At 41.8% G+C, this 25573-nt stretch overlaps 2 protein-coding genes across 4 annotated transcripts in view; one reads left to right on the top strand and one right to left on the bottom strand.

The window, feature by feature from the left end:
- Positions 1–25573, top strand: part of C9H10orf71 (chromosome 9 C10orf71 homolog) — a 75705-nt gene that overhangs the window by 6385 nt on the left and 43747 nt on the right. The window lies entirely within an intron of this gene.
- Positions 7617–23975, bottom strand: TMEM273 (transmembrane protein 273). Its single transcript, XM_054637131.2, has 6 exons — positions 23852–23975; positions 18575–18628; positions 17745–17855; positions 17208–17232; positions 10497–10523; positions 7617–9716 (listed from the first exon to the last, which is right to left on the bottom strand). The coding sequence occupies exons 1-6, from the start codon at positions 23901–23903 to the stop codon at positions 9671–9673; spliced, it is 315 nt and encodes a 104-aa protein (XP_054493106.2). The 5' UTR covers positions 23904–23975; the 3' UTR covers positions 7617–9670.

The following is a 25573-nucleotide window of genomic DNA, read 5'->3' as shown; positions in this document are numbered from 1 at the left end:
TTAGAGAAATTGTGTCCTTTCAGCACTGCTCTGCCCTCTTTGAGAGCATCCCAATTTCCCAAAAGTGTCACTAAAGCCATTTTTATTTGTTTTGGTCACTCCTTCTCTAATGAGTGCATTGTTTTAACCAGACTCAGAATGTTAAGATCAGCTATAAGATTTTTCCTTCTTCACTAAATCTTGGAAGACACACTATTATTGAGCAGCCCATAGCTGCAGCCAAATCATGTTTTGTAGCCATGGTGTCCAGACATCTCCAAAAGCAGCAGTGTTGGTGTTGTCATCATTGAACTTGCCAGGCCTCCCTTGCCATCTCATCAAGAATTACAGCTCTAAAATAGTTTTAAGCTCTGGGCATGGTTTTGGCTTGTGTGCCGAGTCACGTACTGTTGTTTTGTATTCTGAATGCCATGAGCAGGTCCTGTCTTTATTTCTTTACTTATGGTGTATTTTCATGCTATCATGGCCACATTATCAGAGCAGCCTGCTCCCTGTAAGCTTCAGTTAAGTCTGGGTGACTTCCTTTTCTTGTCAGATTCCAGATGTTTTGGCAGAGTTTATTTCTGGGTCTTTCATGATCCTCTCTTTGGCTTCTCTGTGCATGTGTATCTTCATGCCTGTGATGAACTCTGCTCTTATCAGGGCTAGTCAACTACCATGCTCCCCCAACCCCCTAACTCCCCACTCCAGGAAAAAAAATGTTCATCTTTCAAGTCTTTGATCTGTTACAGACTCCTCTAATACTTTCCATTCCCCCTGCATTAAAACAGTCTTGCCCCATTTTTGCACAGAATGCAGTCCTCCTTAAGGTTCTGCAATCCATTTTCATTGCGAGACTCTTGGCTGTCTTAATTGAAAACTAATAAAACTTCAAGCAACTCAGAACCAACTTTTATCAGAAATAAATTGACTTTCTGCCCAGTATCCTGATAGCATTCACTGTGGCTGTAGAATCTGTGCATGTCTTCTCTGAGGGTTTTTTTTTCACAAGTAGGGAGTTTACCCACTCCTCTATTCATTGCTGCAGAACAGTTTGATTCTCCCTGATACTGTACTTTGTCCTGAGCCAAGGCCAAGTCTGAGAGCCTGACAGCCTGTAAATGTGATATCTGAATGTGTCAGCATTGTTCTGCATGGAGCACCATCAAACTGAGCATTTCCTTCTACACGTCCCATACAGCAGTTTTAAAGGCACAGCTGCACACATGCTGTGAGCACATTTTCCCCAGGACATTTACCTTTCCACCCCTCACTTTTATGCCCCACAATGGCATTGTGGAGGTGGAAAATTAAAAGAGCTTAATGCAGGCTGCAGCCCAGGGCTGTGAATTCATCTCAGCTGCTTGCAGAGTGTTAATGGACACCATGCAGGCCAAAAAGGCACAGAGGGAATCTGTCCCAATAGTTTTTAAAGCTTCACCTCTGTTGGTAATGTCACCTTTGAGAGCTGATGAAACAGTTTTCAGATGTGGGTCTGGTCTCTGCTAATGCTTATGATTGTGAACATACAAAAGAGTATTGCATACACCAATGGGAAGTTTACTGGGGCAAAATTCCCACTGAGGTCAGCTGGGCTTTGTCCAGAGAAATCCTTGCCTAATAAATCCCTTAATAGTAATAAGCATTGAGTTTGGAACTGTGGTTAAATATAGGAATATTTTAAATTAAAAAATACATGGGCTGACGTCTCCTTCTGTCTGTACTGCTCTTTCCTGCAGTAATTCTATCAAGTTACTCCAGTCTTTGCTGGTGCACACTGAGTGCAGAATCATGCCTCCTATTACCACATGAAATAACTAATGAAAAGCCTCAGTTTTACACAATTTAATATTCAAATATTAATTTAGGGCTTTAAACTAGTGAACAGCATGACTTCTAATGAATCATGCAGTATCTTAACCCTAAAATAAAATTGAGGAAAATTCTTATTTTTCTCTAAATGAAAGTGTGATGGCAGAATGGTTACCACATATGGCATTTTGACAGAGGTATAAACTCCCTTGTCATGACAGTGATGAGTGTTTTCAAGGCAGGTAGAGAACCAGATTGTGCTGCTTTGAGGCTTTTTTTGGTCAACTTGGCTGTAAATGGGTACCAGTCATTCCAGCTGAGAATCAGAAAGGCTGTGAGTAAAAGGTCTGTGATAACCACCTTAGGGTTTCTTTTCTTCAGTGTGGTTTACTGCAGGGTTGGCATGTGCCAATCTGATGGGCTGAACTGCCTTGGTGTAAGTTGTGGCCATTTTCCTACTGCTTCTGCTGAGAGATATGTTTTTCCAGTATAAGCAGATTTGCCTTGGGACAGAAAGAAAGAACTAATGAAGTCAGCTTCCCAACATGTTTGGTTATGTGCTTGGTTGATGTTTGTTAAGTAAGGCCATGGATCTTAGTAGGCAGCAGGAAACCTGCAAAGAAAGATCTAGAGAAGCCCCCAGTCTGGGAAAAAGCTTGAAACAGGGTTTTGAGTCCTCTTTTTCAGCTGCTTGCCTTCATGAAGCATGCTGGACTGTAAAAGTCTGGGAGGCTTCTGCTCTTTTATCAACTTCTGATAGAAATTGGCAAATCTGTTCAAATGGTGGCAGGAGGCTGCCTTGGCCTGAGCTCCAAAATTCTCTGAAAGAAGAGATTCTCCAAATCATAGCACTTTTTGGTGGATCCATACAGTCAAACACAAGCTCTGAAAGGGTCTGCCATGGGCAGGTTACTACTCAGTACAGTGGGAAATACCCTGTTCATCTGTTCCAGGGAGCAGTCAGGAATGGCTAGGCTGCAGCCAGCAGTGCGTGGGGATCAATCTGCTTTAACTGACTCTTCACTTTCAGCCCAGGCAAAGTCTGGCTGACCCTGCTGGGGTAGAGCAATTAACATTGCTTTGAAATCTGCTTCTCCACTTTGGCCTTTTAACATCCATACAACTCAATTGCTTTGATTTTCCCCCAGCACAAAAGAAGCTGATTTTTACTCTCAGTGTGTAGTTCATCGACTTCTTTAATGCCATTACATTAGTATCAATTGGCAATGTCCAAAAGGACTAAAAGGCCTGTTTCCAGAATGAAACAGAAGAAATTCTCATCAAACAGGCCACAGTCAAGTACTACTGTTAGGTACTGGGATTTTCCCAGGAAATTGCAGGATGGGAAACAAGAACTTCGAGAACTGTGAAGAGGGTTAAATTCTAGTTAAATCCATAAATTTCTGTAGTATGTAGAAATTCTGCAAATAAATATGTGAATATTTGTCTTTTACACTGAATTCTTGGAGTCCTTACCCAAGTCAGAGAAAGCCCTCTATTCTCCAGAGTCCTTAAGCATGTGTTTAACTAAAAGAAGGGATTTTAAGGAGAATTTCTGTGGAGCTCTATGTATTTCCTATCAGCTGCTTCCATGTGGGAATCAAGCCATTTATGTATACAGTTCCTGACTCTGGGGCAATTAAAATCTCAGCCATAATGTTATATTAACACAGAATTTGGTGTGCCTAATGACATATTAAATCTTCCTAAATTATAGCTAAATTACGAAAAGGACTAATTTACCAAAACCAGTTACTAAATGTTTAGAAAAGGAAGCTAATTGAATTATCTCTTGTTTGTCAGAGACAGATAATCTGCTTGTGAGAAATCTCATTTTTTCTGAAGCATGATTAATTGGCCTTACGAGTCAGAGATAATGACAAATTATGCAGGAGAAGATAAAAGATAATAGTAGGAAGACTTGGGAGCAGAGAACTAGCAGCTGTTATTTGGTTTGGGTCTAGGTGCCACCTCTGGATTCACCCTGATCCTTGTATGGGCTCTTTGCTGCTGCTGCTGCTGCTGCTGCTGGAGATGAGCCTTGCTGCTCTCACAGCCACCCTTTGCTCCTTTCCCTGACATGCTCAAAGCCTCAGCCCCATTCTGATCAATAACATCACCTCCCCAAGAAGGATGCCTGAAAAAACACTTGCCTTTAGGTCAATGAATGGTTTCTACTGAATAATCAACAACATGAGATGTCTTTTTAATTTTCCTTTAGTCATGGTAGGAGGGCATTTATGACTCACACAGAAGGTCCTGTCACAGCTTTGTCATCCTGTTTGAAAAGCCTGGCAGGTGTTGGATCTGAATCAAAAGTTTATTGGTTATGTTAATATTACATCACATGGGTTTGAGAATAATCTTCCATTTGCACTGTCTTGTACATGTAGATCATGTTGTAATAGGAACTAGATTTGAATTACTGTCTCATTAACATTATTTGGAAAATGTTATGAATTAGATCTGCATTATTTATTAATGTGCTCAAAAGTAAGGTATATTTAAAATTATAGTGGGTGTTGCCACAGCCACATGACTTGAAGGCTTAGTGTCTCAAGCAGAGTATAAGATAGTGCAAAATTCCCAAATTAAATAATGACTGTTGGCACCACTCTGCTTTTCCTGTTGTTCTGACTGCTAAAGCAGTGATTTGATGCAAGTATAAGTTCACATATTCTGCTTTTCCTCTGCAATCACTTTTTTACCCCTTCCCAATATCAGTTGGTTCTCTCTCATATTTAGTTGTCCTTTATATCATCAGTTGGCTTGCAAGAAAAAACAATTTCCCAGGCATGCCCAGCCAAGTCTCTGAACCTACCACTGTCCACAGTCCCCTACCACACACATCCAGTCATCTCCTCACACCAGGACCCCCTGAGGTACCTGAGAGCCATTCCAGCTCTACTTTGGGCACTGCATCCCTTTTGCAGGCAGGAGCACACAGTGGCCTTTTCTTCTGAGGAGCTACTTTGTGTTTTGCCTGCATTTCAAGGTAGCAGCTCCTTTGCAGGCATCCCTTCAGGAGCCCTTGGGCACTCAGCACAGCTTTCTGTTGCTTCCCTGGTGTCACTCTAATGAGTTTAAATATGAAGCAGCTTAAAACATACAGGAGTTGTTTCCAAAAAAGGTGAATAGTCAGTGGTTTATATTCACTGGAGCATTTCAGTAGTTTTAATCACAACAGAATATGCTTGCATCTGGTCCCAGCCCTCTGCGTCCTCCCTCAGTACTGTGGAGTAATTGAAGAATAGGATTAAAGGTAATTATTTTAATTGCCCATTGACTGAGGAAGATTTCTGATAGTGCTGGATAGGATCTGATCTGTAAAGGAAAGGCTTGTGAATTGTCTGCATCAGGACAGATCCCCACCAGCAGTGGTGTGAGGGGTGCAAATGATCCCACTTGCATCGTGCAAGCAGCCTGTGGATTATGGCATGGAGATAAGGAGCGTGGGGCAGGAAACATGGGACACACTTTGTCTGGATGCAGAAGACAGAATGTGTGCACTGTGACACTGCTTACAATGCATTTGGGCTTGTAATTAGCTCACAGAGTGTTCAAGCCCAGTGTAATGTCACTGACTTTGCTGAGGCTCCCTTTGCTGCAGCTGGCAGTGAAAGCACAAGGTTTGTCTAGGAATTAAAGCCAGAAATATGAGAATTGAAACCATATATATCCAATAGGGTGAAATACTTAACACCTAACCATTCCAAAAGCAGCATTTTTGTTGGAAGCAAAAATAGAGAAGAATGATTGTCTACTAGGTAGCTCACCATGTTGAACTTGGAAAACTTTGTCTGTATTTTTTGCTCTGCTGATCCTGCACTAGCCTTTGCTGCAGCACTTGGGCTGCTCCATGTCTCATTTCCCCTCCTGGTTAAGAGTGAACATGCCTTCTTAGGACTATGTGAATTGCTTTCATGATGTGTTAGGATGAAAATTTGTACAAATTCACTGAGGTACTGATAGAGAGGACAAAGGCCTTTGTGATTTTTTTTATGTGTAACTATATAGTATCTATGAAATGAACCACTTCTGACAATGGAAGAAAAATACAGCAGAAAACAATAAATTCACCACTTTTGGCTTAGTGACACGGAGCAGAAGTTTGCTGTAGGATAGTAGGGTCCTTTAGGAGGTTGTTGGCACATGCTTGCAATGCTCTTAGGCCTCATCTAGATGTTTGCTGGGGCAAAGAGGCTATCAGAGAAGATGGACCTCTGTCAGACCTAGGCTGACTATTGTAATATTCCCTGTGTGTAATGAGAGCAATTTTCAGAAGTTTGAAGCCTCTACAGGTCCTATTTGTATAGTATAAACATCCTTTCTTTATCAGGTCTGCTAATTAGGTACTTTCTTGCTTGTGTTTTCCCATATTTGCTAGGTGAGTCAAAGAATTTTAATAATCTTTTTTATTTGATCAAGTGCAGTTGCGAGAAACAGAAAAAATATTCCTGACTAAAATGATCTGAGTTTTCATTTATAGGCATGAGGGAAGCCAAAAAAAGGTCATATTGCAAATGTTTTGATCATTGACAGTTGTCATCCTTTCTCTTTGGGGGGAGCTGAATCAGACTCTCCTCTTCCTCATACTTTTTAGAGTGGATTTATATCACTGGGGCCTGATTTCCAGGACTCCACCCACTGGCACCTTTTTATTACTCAATGCAGATGTACTGAGTCCAGTGGATTTTTGCCTGATTTATTATCATGTGAACAAGGGCTGCACCAAGCTGTGTGACTCCTGCAGTTAGTTTTGATTTGCACTGATGCAGCTGACAGAAGGAATTGACTTGAATGATCTCACTGTTGCTGTGCTTGTGCATTGTAATTAAAGCCAAAGCTGTGTCGTTATCTCTTTAGAAATGCATGCTGTGCCTGCACCTCTTAGCTCACTTCTTGTGCCTACAACTGTCTGCTCCTCTGAATAACTCCATTCACCAGCATCATTTTATTGCTGGGCATCTGCTGAGAAGGGGCTGAGGTCCAGCATGACATGCTGGGGCATGTGTCCAAACCCTGGCTGCAAAGAGCTTCCCACTGTTACCATCCAGGGGAATGCCCATGAGCTCAGGGGAGCAGGGGGTGCTGAGCATGGACAGCCATGACCTGTGCTGGACAGGCAGGAGTGCTGATAGGTGTCTGTTCTACTGCATGTTGACTGCCAGGGCTGAATCCTTGACCAAAAATTCCTGGGGCTTACAGTGTGTTTTGTTCAGTCTTGTGACTGAATGCCTCCCAGATGTTCCTCTTTCATTTAGTTTTCCTTCAGTGATTATTTCCAAGCACTGCTGTGCAGTTTGGCCTGAATTTAGGAGTTGCTGATGCTCCAAGTGGTGCTGGTAAAGCTGCTTTGTAGGAATGGCAAAACAGCAATTCCCTGGGGTGGCTGCAGCCCCGTGTAAGTGTGCCCAAAGCTCTCAGTGACAGCAGCAGCAGTAGCTCTGAGGGTCCCCTGTGCCCAGCTGTCATGTCTCAGTACTGCTCATCCTTCTCCCATTCCCAGGGAGCCAGGGCACTCACCAAAAGCTTTGGAGAAATCATAATCTATTCACCACCCCAGCACATTTGCCTGATCAAGATTACCAACCTTAATTCTCCAGGCCTTTCTCCTCTACTGCTTGTAACTTAGCATTTCTTGTTTATTTTCATCTTTATTTCCCATAGTGTACTGAAATGATGTGTACTGAAACATTTGTTCACACAAATAAGGGAAGGTGATAGCTTTCCTCCCTGACCACATGCTCTCTCTTCTGTTCCAAGTCTTAATTAAAATGATACTACAGGAAGCAAATCAATTAACAGATACCTTACAAATGCTTTATTCACTTACACATGTACACAAAATTACTTACAAGTATCACATTACTGCTTTAGTTTATCTGTTAGCAAATGCTGCTAATGAACTGCAGTGTTACTGCAATGGGTAACAGACACCTAGGAAACCAGGGAAAGTATTCCAATATATCATTCTTCTCTCAAAATAAATTTTACATTTTGTTGTTCAAAATGTGTGGAAAAATTACTATCCAGTTTTCTTTGTACATTTGACAAATGACCTGTGAAAGCCAAAAAATGCCCATATTGAAATCCCTTCAGTTAGTTACAAGTAGTACAGTAACTTATTCTTGATAAAAACAAAATTCTGTTGTAGCTGCCCTTATGCTCTAACAACATGTTTCCTCCAAATCCCTGACCCAGCACATCAGCTCTGCCTGATCTGAAAGTTGGTTACTGGACAGGAGGCCCTGGTCCCTGTGATTTTTCTGAGTGATATTTCTTATTAACACACAGAATTTCTAGGCTGGACTTCAGTCTTACAATTGCTTTTTTGTTTGGTTGGTTGTTTTTTTATGTTGGATTAAATCTCTTATATTAGTGGAGAGCTGGAAAGAATTTATTTATTATTTTTATTATGAGCTGCCACACAGAGAGCAGAAACAGGCACAAAAGTGAACCTTAAGAATGTATGTAAGGTGAGAGATTTTAAAAACCCATATGTCTATAGACATTGGCTTGAGCTAAAAGGTTATGAAGATCCTATTTGTTTACAGGTTGTGGTCTTTGGTTCTGGATAATGGTAAGTTGCAATAAAATAATGTAACATCCTGTTTGGAGTCATCCTGTAATGCTACAACATAAAGCTCTGCCTGTGAAATATTGGGATATTACTTAATTAAGTTGGGCATGCCATGTACCTGAGGCCCCCAAGCCTTGAAATTCTGCTGGGTTTCCTGAGAGAAGCTGTAGGAATAGCAGAGGATGCTGGCCAAGAGTTTCCAAAGCTCCCACAGCTGACAAATACAAAAATCTCCCTGTTTTCTTGCACCTTGTGATTATATACAGGATTCTTGAAAGAAGAGGATTAAACAGAATAGAATCTAGAGCATCATTTTCTGAACTGAGGCCAGAGCCACTGACTCAAAGCATTGTTAAAAGTTGGGAAGTGTTTACAGAATAACTTGGGCTTAAATTATTTTAAATTATTTAAACTACACTCATTGTTCTGAAATGAAGCTCTAATTTTTCTTCTTATCACTCCCACTGTAAGAAGCTTGAAATTGGAGCCAGGCAAAGAAATTTTGATGTAATCAAGCCCACCAGAACATGAAGGAGAGAACAAGAATGAAGGTGCTGGGAAACTGAAATTATTCACAAATTCTGATTGAACTTAGTGCATTGTTTTATACTAAAAAAATAGAGATAGGGAAATTATGGAAATAACAGATTAGCTTGTTTGTACAGTGTTGACATGAAGTGTCAACAAAACATGAAAAACATTATTTCAAAAAGGAATTTTTCATTTTAAATGGTTGTAATTAATTTTAAATGGTTGAAATCACTAACACCTACAAAAGACCTCAGTTCTAGATTTAAAAAATTAAAACTTTAAACGATTGAAATGTTTTTTTACTAACACAAAAAATGTATTATTTCCTGAAATAAATGAGAAGCCTTATTTTGTTCTAACCTCAAATGAATAATTTTTCAAGTTATCAAGTTACTTATCTTGAAATATGGGTGTGACCATGAATTCTGCTGCTGAATTATATTGCCACTTTTCTGATTATCTGGTATTTCACTGACTTTATAAATCAATCATATACTTATCACTGAATAAAGAGGATCTATTAGTGAACAGAGCTCATCTATTTCATTTTCCTCACACATCTCCTGCATAGACATGCTGAGGGGGATTGCAGGCCTTTTGGGTGCAGGTGATTGAAGTTAGGAGCACTATAAGCTCTTCCTGTAAACAATCAATCAGCCTTTCAACTAAAGAACAAAGAAAAGGATTGGTATTGGTAGGATTCCTGCCTGTGCACAAGAGACTTCTATTGATCCTCAGACCAGGTAACTGTTGATTGCAAAAGGGTTATTGATCTCTTGTACTTTGGTTTCTTATTGTATTGCTGTCATCTCTGAAAAGAAAGAAAAATTGCAGGTTAACAATAACTCTCTGGCTTTGGTTTTACCTGGATTATGCCAGGTAAAACATCATTGTAAAAGCTGAGCTGGGAGATACTCAGATAAAAATCACAGGAATTCTAGAAAATTATTAATGGAGATGCTTGAGTTACATTCATGAAGTTTCTTTCGCTTAACTTTCTTTTTAGTAGATGTTCCTTTGTACCTTTGGAGGCATCTGTTTTTCCTAAGTGAATTAACAGAACAAATTCATGTTTGTGGCTGTTGTGGTGACTTCCAGGTGCCCTTGTCACTGCCAAGCAGGAATCCACTATCAGCAAGCCATGCATTTTTGGGTAGCATCCCAGGGCTCCCTGAATTGCAGACACTGGATTATTTTCATTTGGGGTGCTTCCCACTCTTGCCTTTTCACAGGGTGGGGAGCAGCTGAGCAGCAGCTCCTGGGTCCTTTTGTGGCTGCATTTTCCCAGGAGTTTATTACCTGGAGTGGCTGCTGCTGTGGGGCAGCTGCACAGGGCAGCCAGCCTTGCAGTGTGCCTGTGCCAGGGAGCCCCAGGTGAGCACTGGGAAGCTGTGGCACAGCACAGGTAAATCACCTGCCTTAGCCCATGCACAGTGCCCAGCACACCTGGGCTCTCTGTAACCCAGGGTAACCCCACAGCCTTTATTGCTGTGCACCTTTCTCTAGGTGGATGTGCCTCTACTGCTTTGGGTCTGCCCAGTACTGCCACCCCACCTCCCTGTGCCACCAGCACCACTTCCCCAGGACATACCTGTTTTGGCTTGATCCCGTGTTTGACCTGCAAAGTGTAAAGAGTGAGCTATTAATTGTGACTTCCAGAGCCATAATCAAAGGTGAGAATTCAAATGAGTAACACATTAGAGTTGCAGAAATGCATGAACCTTTTAATTTTTTTTCTTCACTGCTCTGAATCTTTTATTCAGTTTTGCTCCATCTAGTGTCAGTGCTTGGGAAAGCGATCTTGTCTTGCAGCCCTCGATTATGTTAAATGTCACGACACCACAAGGATCGGAAATCAGTGATTCTCTTTTCATAAGGCTAGTGTGAACTTGTGTGCAGAAATTAAATGTGATCCCCAGAAACCTGTGAGCTGGAATATGCAGGAGCTCTAATTCGATGCCGTTCCTGTCTGACTAACACCTGGCACTCTTGTCTCTTGCGTCAAGAGGCCTTGATTTGTGTTGGTTTTAAGCTGTCCTTTAGCTATCATAGCAGCTTTCATTCCTGGCTAATCCCTTGTTGTCACTTCTCTGACAAGCCCTAGGCAACACAAAGCTACTCAGTTTGTTTGGCAGACTGGTGCTGCCAGGGAGCAGGAGGCTCTTTGCTCAGTGGCATCTAATATTTGAGTTACCCTGGGTGCCTGCTGACAGGGGTGAAGAGGGTGCTCTTCCAGAAACATTTGGCCTTTTTTTTTTTGTATCCACACTTGCAGCAGCTCTAGGGAAGGGTGGAATTACTCGTTCAGTGCTGGAATCATCTGCACCAGCAAGTTTGCCAGCAGTAACCACGATGGCTGTGGAAGGAATTGCCTCTGACAGGTGTCTGAATATTACCAGGAAAGCATCCTCCTGACTCAGCAGGTTTGGCACCAACTCTTACAATCAAATTATTTAGAGCTGTTCAAGACTAGCCTCAAACAGTTGTGCAGAGGGGTAGGAAGGAGTAAGGATTCTTCCCTGTTTGGCAGCTGTGAAAAGGTCAACCACAAAGGCAGTCCCCAGATCCAAGAGGAGAACAGATACCCTGGGCCAGGTGCCCTCCCAGGGAATGTGGAGGGTGGCCAGAGGAGCAAAAAATAGCCAGAAGTGTGGCTCTGCCCATCAGGTTCATAGCTGGCATCAGTGAGGTATGCTGTATCATTGAAATGGGTTTAATGAATTAATCTCACCCTAGAAGTTTGTGCCATACATACATGTGTATTTTGCATATATATATATATGTATAAAACCTGTCTTTTAGGGACTGTTTGTGTCTGTATTCCCTCAATCCAGGAATGGTGCTAAGGGAGCTGAAGCCTACAGAGTGTCTTACTGATGCTTTTTAAAGCCTGCTGTCCCTAGCATAGTGCAAAGCTTAATGTCCTTGATTTTGAAGTGTGTGATAAAAAGATTAATTTCATTTTATGGAAAGGGTAACCTGAGCCAGGGACTTGTCCAAGGTTGTTCAGAAGAGCAAGTTCAGCTAGACAGGGCAGTGACAGGAGTAGGAAGAAAAAACAGTTTATTACTCTAGTCACTGGTGACTATTGCCTCAACACAGAACGGGTATTGACATTTTGTTTATGCAAATATATATGTACAAGGAGTTGAGACAGCCATTTCTGCTGAGATTATTTGCCCATTTTTAAACATTTGCACACACATGGAGTTGTTTAGATCATCTCTACTTGTCCTTATATTTATTTGCAATAGCATGCATTATTATGGCATCTGTGAAGCTTTAAATATTTTCCATTAAACTCAATTCCCAGGATGCATGCTAGGAAGCCTAAAGCAGTGAATACAGCCTTCTGCCTATCAACACCCACTAATCCCTACAGTGCTGAGCAAGGAATTGGGCCTGTGCTGCTGTATCAACAGGGCCACACTCGTCTTGTGCAGGTGCTATCTACCCAGGGAAGTGCAAATGTTCTCCTGCCTAAGAGGACTGGAGCCCTCCAAGCTGTCTTCCACTCCCATTCTCGTGTCAGTTCTTCACTACTGGCTGTAGGCCACAGTGGCAATGTGAAGAGAGGCCCTGTAGTCCAAACAGACCTCACAAGAATAATTTGTGACTGATTTTGCAAGGCTTATTTGGATCGTTGAAGAAGTTAAGTGTCGTTGCTCACTCTGTTTTTGCTTCAATGTAAACCAGTGACAACTTCTGAAAACTTTGTTGACATGATGATTGAATTGTACATAGAATATCCTCCTTGTCAGAATGAAAGAACTTGTGAAGGTCTGCTTGGGAAACCAAGAGTGGCAAGTGAAAGAACAGCTTAGGGCACCACTGAGGGATGTTAAGAGAATCCATTCACACAGAGGTGTCAAGGATTCTGCTGAGTCTACGTGACTGGTCTGCTGCAGATCCAAGAAGATCAAACTGATTGCGTGGTTTAAAATATTCCTGGGAGAGGAAAAGAAAAAGTAGGCTTGTTTTAGGAGAGTAAGGATAGATGCAGGGAACTTGCTGCCAGGCTGTGGGCTGAACTTACAGTGTTACCTGTGAAAAGCTGGCACAGTATCTGAGGGGCTGCAATGCATTTCAGTGCCCAGCATCCTGGGAAACCTGTGCTCTCCATATTGACCCTTTCCCCTTGTGCACCACCCTTCCAGTGACACTCTCAGCCAAGGCCAAAGTCTCTTTTTTTTTTTTTCAATTTGTATTTACTTAGGGATTTTGGTTTGTAAATTTTGGAACCATTTTCCAAAGGACTCTCATATGTTTTTTTCAAGTACCCACTCTAGCATCAAAACTTGATCTCCAGTTAAGTTTATTTGTGAGCTCAGACTCCAGTGACTAGACAGACTGTGTCTCCCATATGCAGGTGATGGGACTCATGAGGTGTGGCATTCTGCAATTCACAGTGCTATAGATCAATTTTGGATCAGATAGAACTCTTCTCATCTCCAAAACAAGATGTTTGTCTTTCTATCTGACTTCAAACCTGTTTGAAGGATATGATATTTTTAGATCAGATCTTGTTCACTGTCCCTGCCTGTCAGGCTACAGACCTGAACATGACAAAATGCTCGGAAAAAGACTCCTGGTTCAATTGCTCAGGCTGCCACAGTTCTGGTAGTTGGAAGAAACTGCAGCTCAACATTGAAACCTGCACACGATTGCCCAAACCTTGTCTTTTCCATGCCATCTAACTGTGATGTTTATATTTACAAAGTGGACATTTTCACTTCCTATGCAATGTCTGGCACTATTTTTAATGAATTTTAGAACATATTTGAGGTTTTAAAGTGCAGTTACATGCCAAGACCTGCTCCATTCACCTAAAGAATACTACAACTCTCAAAAGTATTCTGTGTTTCTCAAGCACAGTCTAGCAAAGGAGAGAGAAGTTGGTCCTTTAGAAGTCAGGAGGGAAAATATAAGAGAATATTTAGATGAGGCTTTGGATAGGGAAAGAAAATCACCAATACGCTTGGCAAGCTCCTCCTCTCTTCCATAAAACATCAGAAGAACTTGTGTATTGCATTTAGAACCTGATTTTCTACTGAATGATTTACATGGAGTCCTGTAGAACCCAGTGAATGGCATGGGGAATGTTGTGTGTGCTGGTGCCCAGGATGTGTTGACAAAAGATTCATTTGTGGCAGGTTTAAAATATGTACCTTTTCTTTTTTAGTAAACATTCTCTGTCTCTCCACCCTTCTCCTTGTCTCTGTATGTCTCTTTCTTTGTCTCCTGTCAAAATAAATCTGGCTGACATGCACTGTAGTTAACTCAAAATATTGCCAGCATTAAATGTGCCCAGACATTTTTATGAATACATTAAACTTGCATGAAATTTTTAGGCATTATAATTTACCAAGCTTACACCAAGATGGCATTTGATACTGACATGAGCTATTAATTAAAAAAGAGGACGTTAAATAATTGTCAGTTGACATATAAATTGCTGTTTTGTTGGCTGACAGAATCTTGCCTCAAGCCTTTTTCTTCTCAAGTGTTAGTAAATATCCCATTGAGTTTAAGGACAACCCATTGTGAATTGATTGTTTAAATCTTAATGTTATGTACCTGACTAAATAAAGTGGTAAATTCTGTTAATTATTTCACAATGAGCTGTCAGTGGCATGTGGGTATTGAAACACTTGTGTTTTAAGTGTTTTGGAAATTATCGAGGGGGATGCATTCAAATACTTCCTGATTTTAGTGAAATCTGTTCTTGGAAGGGTTCAGTACCAGCTAATTTGGGTTCTGACACAGAGGATGATTATCTGCATCAAGACCTTCAGCTGCTATGAGGCTGAGCAACTCCACTGGCTATGGAAGTGCAGTGCTGGGTGATGCCCACTCAGAGTAGTTCCCAGCTAGGGAAATACTGAGTGGCTGGTGGCATTTGTAGGAATAATGATGTAAAATATAAAACAAAATTTGGCTGAAGGTGGATTTGGTTGAGTGTTCTATCAGTTGGATTAAATATTTTTCTCCAGAACAAGCACTAATAATCACCCCTGGTCAAGCAGAAAATTAAGCTGTTTGCAGAAGATTTGCCAGTTCTCCTCTCCAGTCCTAAAGGGATGGTGTCTCTTAACACTGAACAGGTTCCAGGTTGCCTTTCCCTGAGGGATTCAGGATGGCTATATGGTTGGTTAGAATAAATCAGGTGATTTCAGATAATAGACTTCACTTTATCAGAGCATTTTCTAGGACTCGCCACTGGTCTAAAATTCCATTAATTAGAATTCCCTAGGGAACTGAAGCAAGTAAGCAAAATCAACTTAGACCTAATTATCATATGTGTCTCTGGTGACCTAAATAAATCCTACTAAGTATTAGTTTATTAGGAGCATTTTTAAATGTTTATATAGCTCTGGTAGTATTTTTACTGCCAGAGGTTTCCTCAAAACCAGTAGAAGGCTATTCTGTTTCCACAGATTATTACCAGCATTATAGAATCCCAGAGAGTAGTACATAAATGCCTTGAGGCGAATGAGAACAAAGATTTGCTAGTAAATTACTGATTAGTACAGCAGAATTGAGTACACTGATTAAGAAGTGACAGTGGATTTCTAAGTTTTTTTCTACTTAGCCATAAAAGTGTCATCTTTAACATAAATAGTTTTGCCCCAAAATATTGTGGAATTAGAGTCTGTCTCACTGGTCAGTGTCAGTGGCTCTAAGGCAAAACGTTTCTGTATTGTGTCACACTTCCAGCCTGTAGACCAGAATTTTGTCATGAAACTGGAAATTTCACTCTACCTTTTAGCAAATGCCTGTAGACTGGGATAAGGAAACATCAAAGAGGTCAATGTAAGGTCACCATTAAAGATGTTAAATTTTGCTGCCACCACAAAGTCAGCCACTTCCCCTAGAAAGATCAGAGGATGATGTAATAAATGTTCAGACTGTCTCTGAAGGAAAATATGGCACATAATAAACAGCAAAGAGAGCTAGAGAAGTCCAGTGTGGAGCAGTTCATAGATCATCCTGTCTGCATTTCACCCAGGCAATAAATCTACCACTGCCTTCTGTGTTTCTTGTCTTTGTCCCTCTCATCCCTTTATTCTCTTTTCTCTTGACTCTGGTCTCTGGCTTTTCTGTTCTGACTTAGCTCTTCCTTATGACTTTCCCATTAATTGCTCTGTCTACACTGCCCTGAAAGCATCATAAAGTTTACCAGGTATTCTATGTTTGTTCTTCTGACTTTATCATAGCCCTAATCTATTTCAGGCTAATGCACAGAAATTGCCAGAGTCTTGTCAGAGAATGGTGTATTACTAAAAAAGGAAACATTTTGTGCCAGTTACACTGAAAGAGTGTCTCCCTGGGTAAATAACACGTGCTGCAGGACTGGGGCCATTCTCTGTTAGGCACACAAAACATTGAATCTGCTCCTGCAAAGGTTGTCCTTGCTTTGGTCTTTAATTCAGTGTTAATTCAGTTTAATTCAGTGTTTACATATGCTGTGCTCTCTTTATGAGGAATGGCTGTGGTGGGGACAGTCTTCTATCCAGCTCTCTGAGAGAGGCCAAAAGCCATTTCTGAAATCATAGAGTACAGCTGTTGTCTACCCTTGATGAGAATGCTCGTTAGTTGATGTTTGGGGGTTTTTAGTCACTTATAAAATGTCTCAGAGGGACACAAAAAAGTGTCCACATCTGTAGGATACATCTGTAACACGTGTAACATCTGTAGGTTACCATGAGCCACCAGAGCTTGCAGCCCAGAGCCTCTGCTCCTGAACACCCCTTCCCCACTGCCTGTCCTTGGGGGAGATGCAGAGTGGCCATTGCCCAAGGAGGCTGGCACTGCCCTCCTGCTGCTGAGCTGGTCAGGTGCTCAGACCCTAAAATGGCCTTGCTCTTTCTGGGTAAGGGGGAGGAAGGTGAAGGGCAGAGAGGCATCCCTCCCAGCAGGAATGATCACTGCATGACCCTGACTTGTAAGTGTGAAGGGAGTTTTCAGAACTGAGGTGCAGACAGAGTAACCTTAGAAGGTTACCCAGAGTTTGCTGTTATTATTCATGGTACAAACAAAAAAAAAGAAGAAGTTTCATCACAAGTGTTTGAAGGATTTTCATTTTAAAAAGAATGTCTGCTGGGTTTTCTTGTGTATTTCTGAAATGTTGAGAAGTTGTTAAAAGAACATTCCTTTTTCCATGCATACTCACTAGATATCACAGTCCTCCAGGGGCTTACCATGTGTGTTATGTGCAATCATTCCAGCATGGGGAAGCATCATGCATAATGAGAGAGGGAAATTAGAAGTTGTGCATAACAGAAAATACAGTGACTCTTACCTTCTATCCATTTTGCCATCTGACTCTAAAGTGAGAAGAGGAAAATGTGGTTAGTCAAGAAACAAGGAACAGAGTGGTGATAGGCCTCCACAGAATTTGTGAGGAGGCAACCAGGAGTACATAGTTACAGCTGGTAAAGATCCAGCCATCCTTTCTGAGGCAAAACTCTTTGATATTAGTTGTGTCATGCAACTTTCCTAAAGCCCTTCTTGATTCTTCCAGCTGGAATATCTCATGACAGGTTTCTCAGACCTGTGTCTTAGCTAATACTTTGTCTGGTTTGAGTTAGTTGTAGCATATCCCCAGGGTATGATGAGAAACAACTTTGAGGCTAAAGAGTAGACTTGGTTATAAGTGAAATGTAAGTCTGCAGTTATAGGCAGTCCAGCAATTCAGACCCTTTTAAATTAGTTCTTCGCAGGAATGCCAGAGCTGTTGTAAATACACAATTGCTAACACTGAAGCTCAGATCTGCTGTATCAGAAGATGAGGAGAGCAAGATCTATGGAAAAGGGATCAGGAGTATTTTTTTCTTACCTCCAAAGACACTGTCAATCTCTTTGTCTTTGATCATGCATATTATTACTGCCAGAAAACCAAGTGCTAGAACTGCTCCCAGAGTAACTCCTATAATAACATATGTGTAATCTGCAAATAGTGAAAACAACTCAGTGAATATACACCTTTAAATAATAAATAAATTTTTTGAGTTTCAGATGTAACACATCCCTAAAAAGAATGCTAAGCCTGAGTAAGTGGCTGAGGAGAGTCTGAGTCTGTTCTTTAAAATCCCTGCATACAATGAAGCCATGTGAACCTGTGGCTAAGGGGCTCGAGGGTGTTTTATGATAATGAACAACTTCAGCTTTTGGTGTGTGCAGGTCTCAGCTGAGTTTTAGAGCCAGGGCTTTACTTTTACCCCAAAAGCAAAATCCCCCATCCATGCTCCTTTGCCAATCTGCATCCTTCCAAACTGTTATTGCTGCTTCCAGATATGCACGTGCACATATCCACCTCCCAGTCCTGAGCCTCCTGCCTTGCCCAGCTGCTCTGCCTCTGTAAGTCTTTGCTGGGAGGAAGGAGAATTTGAAAGTGTAAACTGTGTGATTTGGCATCACTGTGTGTACACAAGGGTAGTATGTCAAGCAGGGGGTGCCTGTGTTCAGGATCTGAGTCCCACACTCTGTCCTCATACACGTGATTTAAAGAGTCAGTCACATGGCAGGACTCTGCAGCATAGGCAATTACAAACTCACAATGTTTATTTTCTACACCTAAAAAGTATATGAAGTCTTCTAAGGACATTCAGTTTTGTTATTTTGCCTCTAACTTCCTGTCTGGAAGTGAAAATCCCACCATGAACTCACCTATTTCCTCCTCCCATGGGTTTCCAGAAGCTTGTACCTTTGCTCTCCAAAAATCTGGAATGGAAATATTTTAGCCTGTTAGGACATTGAGCAGAATTCCATTTCTGGCTTTTTCCAAGGGGATACTTGATTCTAATAAATCCTAGGATAGAATCTGAGCCTTCCTGCAGTAGTGAAATGTTATCAGTCAAGTTAATGACAGCATCCTAGAAATGTGGCCACACACAGAGAAATGTGCCAGGTTTTGACCAGAAGAGAAAATACAATTCCAAAATTTTATGTTGCCTTACAACTGTTTCCATTCCACGATTTTGTCATTGCAAGCCAGAGAGCTCTATGCAAGAGAAGCTGCTTTAAATCAAGGAAAAGATTACAGATGCACCAAAGCTAATAAAACATGCTAATAAGTGAGGATATGGCATAGCCCAACACCCCTTTTCCCACAAATCCCAATCCTGCCTGGAGTTCCAGTCTTCAGAATGGGATTTATTGCTGGCAGAGAAGAGTCTTTTCCTCTTGCAAGCAAATTTTGTCGGCTGGAAACAAACCTTTCCAGAGAGTTCTACACCAAGTTCCCTGTTCATGAAAAGGACACCTCCTGGCTCTTTCCTACTCCATAAAGCCACTAAGCCACTCTGATGCTCAGAGTGTGCAGGCCCTCAGAATGGAGTGGCTTTGAAGAAAACAATGCATTCCCACACACTTTAGCAAGAAAACAGAATCAACATCTTTTAAAAATGAGAAAAAGGAGAGGTCACGTTTCGTTTTAATGTTGCATGGTTATTATAGGAAATTGTTTAAAATGTACACTTGAATGTTTTTTTCAGTGCAAGGATATTTCCACCAGGGGCTTTTCAAGTAGCTCCAGATGATGTAACTGATGTGCAGCTGCATGAGGTTCTGGGCCATGAGGAGGCTTTAAAGGCAGATATGACTCCTGCATTCTAAACCTGTGTGCTGCTCAACCCCTGCCCCCTGCAGGTGCTGCAGGCACAGCACGAGGTCACTGCCAGGGTGACAGCACCAGGGGCACCTGGTGGGGACACAGCTGCCTTGCACACAGCAGCATCTTCTCATTGGCATTCCCCACCATAGCAGGAATTGGGAAGGGAGTGTTATCTGGCTGAAACACAACTAGAATTTCAGTGTCTTAAACGCACTCAGTTTTCCTTTTGCTAAGGTGTCCAACATTGTAAGTCCCAGCTCCTCCCCTCCATGTTTTGTGGAGAAAGAATTTTATTTTCTTGAGGTTTTGGGGTCTGTACTTTCATTTGTTGTCCAGTAAAATGAATTCTAGAAACATGACTGCTTTTAAGCCTGAAGCTTACATTCCAAACAAGGCATTTTGGTATCTTTACAGAAATAATCTTGTGTCTGTTTTTCAGACTGCTAAAACTCTTGAGCTGAGTATGGGCCTGGGGCTTCCAGGGTTATGCCAAAAACCCCTGATATATTGGGTGGCTTACAACAGATTTATTTTTATTTCCTGGTCTTAATCACATTTCTATTCTCAAATTTTAATAAATTACAAATCAAGCTTCAAAAATCTGGAGAAGAGCTTAAAAAAAATCTTGAGTTTTCAAGCAAATATGTTTTGGGAACTATAATTCAGAGCTGAAAGTATTTTTTTTTTTTTTTGGCAAACTTTTCTACATAATGAAAATGTCTGGAAACTTATTTTGTGCAAGCAGAAATGTTTTCTCTCCAAAACCTCCATGACACTCAGAGGAGGAGTTGTGAGGGGTAGAGAATCTGTGCTTACACTTGTCGCAGACATCTTTTTCACTAAAAATCCTTTCTTTAGGATTTTCCCTTCTGAGGAGCTGAGGCCTCAGAAAAAGAATGTAAACAATGGTTATCTGTTGCTGTGGAATGAAACAGGTGGATTTTTGATTGGGCCATCTGAATGTTTATAATTAATGGCCAATCAAGATGGGGCTATCTCGGACAGAGTCTGAGAGAGCTGCCTTTTGTTTTTATTCTTCTTATTCTATTCTTAGCTTAGCAAGCTTTTGAGGAAACCTGTCCTTCTATTTCTTTTTAGTATAGTTATAATGTAATATATATATATAATAAAATAATAAATCAAGCCTTCTGAACATGGAGTCAACATTCTCGTCTCTTCCCTCATCCAAGAACCCTTGTGACCACTGTCACATACACTGGCTCTACTAAATGACCAGTACCAAAGTTATAAAGATAAGGAAATTTAAAGATAACAAAAAGCTCTAAGGCTACACAGTGGGCACAAAAAGCATAGCTTCTGGTTTTTCCATATTAAGAGCTGGTCTCTTTGCTCTCGCTTGTGATTTTATTTCATTATAAATTTAAAAAAAACCACCTTTCTTCCATCCCCTTAATTATTCTTTGTGCTCATATGAAAAATGTTTTAAATTCAAGCATAATAAAAGTGATATTGTATTACTTTTATTATCCTAATGATCATAATACATAGACCTTAATGTATGCTTTCTAATGGAATTAAACCAGTGACAGATTATGTGTTTTATGGCAGAAATAATATTTTACATGGAATATTATATGTAGGTCAGTTTAATATATTGAGATTAAATTATTAGTTTCTTTTTAAAAAGGGAGGGAAATTCCTGAAAACCCACAAGACTAAAGAGAATATTTTCAATTCATTCTTGCAATATGCTTTTAATTAAGGTTTAATATCATTTACTGGATGCTGTTTAAATACCGTTTGCTTTCAAAGGCAGTGTTAGGTGGATTCTATTTGTTTCAGTTTTTTCTTGGGTGGAAATAGGTGGATTAACTAATTCAAATACCCGTTTTTCTGTTTTATCTTGATCTTATCTGCAATTTAGATCTTTTGGGGAGGTACAAAAATCTCCTATTCGGGGGGGTTAGAAATGATGGTTTAAACTCTGCAGTGCTGGATTTCTGACTCTATAGAGAGTTCAGACTAACTCTCACGTCTTGAATAAACCCTCTGGACTTGCAGAGTACTTGCTCCTGTGTGGAAGAGCCTAGCAGATGAATTTGATACCCAGGCTTGAGTGACTTGTGGATCATTTTTCAAAGAGCCCCGAAGCCAGTGCCGGTGCTGTTTGCCCTGTGCTGTGCGCTGGCTCGGGCACGGTGCGCAGCTGGCGCAGGATGGGGATGTGCCCCCGGCTCTGGCAGCACCAGGAGCCCGCTGAGACACCGGGCAGCGCCTCCAGCCGCTGGGGAGCACCTTGGTGAGTGCGCCGCTGGCACAGACCGCGGGCTGGATGGGCCCTGCTACAGGTGGGGGCACTGGAGAAACAGGAACGGAGAACGTGCCGGGGGCAGCCGTGCCGGGGTGAGCTGGGCTGGAGGCGGGCGCCAGCGGGGAAGCTCTCCCTGCCGGCTGCAAACGCTCTGCGACTCCGAGCATCACTCTGTAACACAGAGCATCTCTCTGCAAGGCGGAGTATGGCTCTGTAACACAGAGCATCTCTCTGCAAGGCGGAGTATGGCTCTGTAACACAGAGTATCTCTCTGCAAGGCGGAGTATGGCTCTGTAACGCAGAGCATGGCTCTGTAACACAGAGTATCTGTCTGCAAGGCGGAGTATGGCTCTGTAACACAGAGCATCTCTCTGCAAGGCGGAGTATCGCTCTGTAACACAGAGTATGGCTCTGTAACACAGAGTATCGCTCTGTAACACAGAGTATCTCTCTGCAAGGCGGAGTATGGCTCTGTAACACAGAGTATGGCTCTGTAACGCAGAGCATGGCTCTGTAACACAGAGTATCTCTCTGCAAGGCGGAGTATGGCTCTGTAACGCAGAGCATGGCTCTGTAACACAGAGTATCTCTCTGCAAGGCGGAGTATCGCTCTGTAACAGAGTATGCTCTGCCGCTGCGGTTACCCTCGGCGAGGTGGAGCTGCTGAGCAGGCGATGGAGCTGCAGATAAACTCACTGGGCTGGCCGCCTCCAGGCTGTGATCTCGGTGTGACTCTGGGCAGAGTCAGCTCTCCCCAGGCCTTGCTGCACACAGCTGAGCCAAGCAGAGAGCAGCCTCTGTGTCACACTGCTGTGCCCGGGCTCCCTGCGACACAGCGGTGCCTTCCCAGAGGTCAGCTCAGCCCGGAAAATGGTGCAGAATGCAATTTGGGCATAAAATCAGGGAGCAGGAAGAGCTCAATTTCCCCACCGGATTAGGTATTGTGAACCAGCCATAACAGCAATGTGTGCCTCGTCTTTTTAAGTACACAGCGTCTGCCTTAGTCCCTTTGCTTGTTACCTCCTGCTTCCACATGACTTTTTTTCTTTTCCTCCAACAACTCATATTTCTCCTCATTGCAACAGATAATGGCTGGTCCAGTGGCTTTGCAGCAGCCAGGACCTCACTGCCATTTGTAATTGAGGCAGCAAATAGGAAAGGATGCAAATCTCTGGGAGGCCCAGAGGCAGGGTAGAGCACGCTGCAGACCTGTGGACAGCTTTGCAGAAGGTGAGGCAGGAGCGGGTACCCAGTGGGTGCAAGCGGGAATAACTGGTCTGCATGTCTCAGGTGGGGCAAACTGCTCCTGTGGGGCTCCCCAAGGGTAGATGGTGATTTTCTGTGAATGTCTGCATGAAGCCGGGTAGCATGGGAGGAGCTCATTAGGTAAAAGCTGAGCCTTGCCACCAGAGGGTGGTGCCTGCCCCCTTACCAAGCATCCAGGTAAGGCAATAGCCCATGGAACTGCTGCCAGCCCCCCCTCCCCGTTAGACCACACTGTCCCAGTGCTCCTGCTGAGGCTTCCTAGCCACGAGCCCCACTTCTTCCCTGCACAAAGTGGAGATGAGTAAGAATGAAATAGGAAACAGGTTGTGAGAAAGCCCTGCTTGGGCCCGCAGGGAGCATTAGAAGCAACGTGAGTCGGGACTCTGGCTGTTCCATAACAGAGAGATGCAGAGTCCAAAAGCAGCTTGCAGCCAGCATGCACGCAGGTCAGTTTTCCCTCAAACTCTACTGAAGTACTGTTTCCTGGACAGGGAGAAGGAAACAAAGTGCTAAACAAGGTGCTCAGCAGGTGCACATCTAATCTGCAAAGCTGCAGGCATTTGACTTTGCTGTGTCTTCTGGACTGTGCACAGCTGAGCCCTTTGCACCCAGAATAAGAAACCTGACCTAGAAAACTCAGCAAAATATCCCTCTGGCTCAACAAACGTTTTTTTCCAAGAAACAAAATTTTACACAAGATATAGACAATTAAGCTGGAGAACAAATAAGCCCATCAAGCTCAAGAATAAAAGCTCTCAGAAAGAATGGAAAACAAATAAGTTAGATCACTTACGTAAGAGAAGAAATGCTGTTGGTGCTGATATCCAGCTTGTTAGTAAGGTCATTATGAAGTTGTGACAACAGAGTGGTTTCACTCAAGTTTTCATGAATTTTGCTCTTCTGCAGTGTCTGAAAAAAAAAGCTAAAGCAGGTCACATGATTATTGAGAAACTACAGTCACATCCTGAGTAGTTAGATTTGCAAACAAAAGTTCCCTTTTTTGGGTTTAAGCTCAATGCATAAAAAAACTTGAAAATGTTTTGTAGAGAAGGTGGACAGCCAACAGCACAGCCTAGTTCAACTGAGATTAGAGATTTGCTTTCTAAGGGACCTTTAAACACTAGCAGTTATTTTTGCATATTGAAAACATCCTATCACAGTGAATTTGTTTCTGCTGAAATCTTCTGAATCTGTGGATAACCAAGTGGATTTTCTGTCTTAGAAGAAGAGTTTTCTGAGGCATTCTCTTTCAGTATTGCTAGCTTTCTTATGAACTCAACTTGAATGCTATCATATTTTCAGCAGAGCACTCATTTGAATATTTCCCTTTCATAATCAGCTTTTTCAGGAGTAGAGAAGCAGCACACTATGGCTGCTAAATTATTGCAAGCCAGTTCCCAGACAGTAACTTCTGAGAAAAATGTCTTGATGTCCCTGTCCTATTTTGCTGTGTGAAGCATTGGTACAACAGACTGAGCATGGCAGATGTCATAGAAAGTATTTGCTACTGCCTTGACCTGTAGTGTTGGTGTGCACACACACACACACCAGAACCAAGCAAACAAAAATCTCTGCAACAGCTGGATGGGAAAGATCAGGACCCTTGTAAGAAACCTCCAGTGTTTTTGTACCTCATGTTTCATCTGCAAATGATCCCATGCTTCAAGGTTCCTGAAAACCTCTTCTAGAAGTAATAACAGGAATGTCAGCTTGCTTGTTTTGTTTTGGGGTTTGGTGGTTGGGTTTTTTTTTTTATTTGGGGGTGGTTTTGCTTTATTTTGCTTTTGTTGGTTTTTGTTGCTTCTGATAGCCCAAATCAGCAGTCTCAAGTAGTTTCAGTATTTCAGAGAAGAAACTAAGCATCTGAGTATTTGGATGAAATCTCTAAAGCTTTTTGCTTTATTGCATTGCTACTTTTCCATGAATGCTTCAAAGAGCTTATCTAGGTGACTGCACACAGCTCACTGTGTAAGCTTCACTGTTCTTGTTCACAGCAGACCTCCAGCAAGGAAAAGCACTGACCAGAATAAGACAGACTTAATATAATCCTGCTTTGTAATAGGTTTATTCTGATTCTTGACCAAATTGGGAAATGTGGTTTCAAGCACCGTCATCATTATCAGCCTTCCCTCTGTTCTTCACCATCCAGCCACTGGGTAGGATATATATGTTTAATTAATTCTGCTTTTACCTTCGACCTGTAAATAGTGGGAGTAATGTCAGATTTATACGTTATATGAATAACAAGGATTTCTCAGGAGACTCTGTCTTGGTGAAAGAGGCTAACTGTAATTTTCAGCTGTGAGTAATTGTATATAATATAATCCTAAATGATTTTTCTTCTGTAATTTCATTAGAGTTTAGAAATTTAATTAGATTTTGAATCACTCTGAAATAAAGTAGCAAAACACCCAGAGACTAAGTGCAGTGGTTATTTTGTCCTCTGAGGCCAGAATTCTTGGTCTCAAATTGGCATGTGTTCATTAGGAGGAAGTTTGCAGAAGTTCTTGATATA

Source organism: Agelaius phoeniceus, chromosome 9 (assembly GCF_051311805.1).
Source record: "Agelaius phoeniceus isolate bAgePho1 chromosome 9, bAgePho1.hap1, whole genome shotgun sequence".
Lineage (NCBI taxonomy): Eukaryota > Metazoa > Chordata > Aves > Passeriformes > Icteridae > Agelaius > Agelaius phoeniceus.
This window is presented reverse-complemented; position numbering and strand designations above follow the sequence as displayed.

Coding starts and splice junctions, on each gene's coding strand:
- TMEM273 (XM_054637131.2), bottom strand. CDS start 23,903: ATGACCTTACTAACAAGCTGGATATCAGCACCAACAGCATTTCTTCTC. Junction 10,524..17,207: donor GATGGCAAAATGGATAGAAG/GTAAGAGTCACT, acceptor TACACTTTGCAG/GTCAAACACGGGATCAAGCC. Junction 9,717..10,496: donor ACGGGATCAAGCCAAAACAG/GTATGTCCTGGG, acceptor CTTTCTTTTCAG/AGATGACAGCAATACAATAA.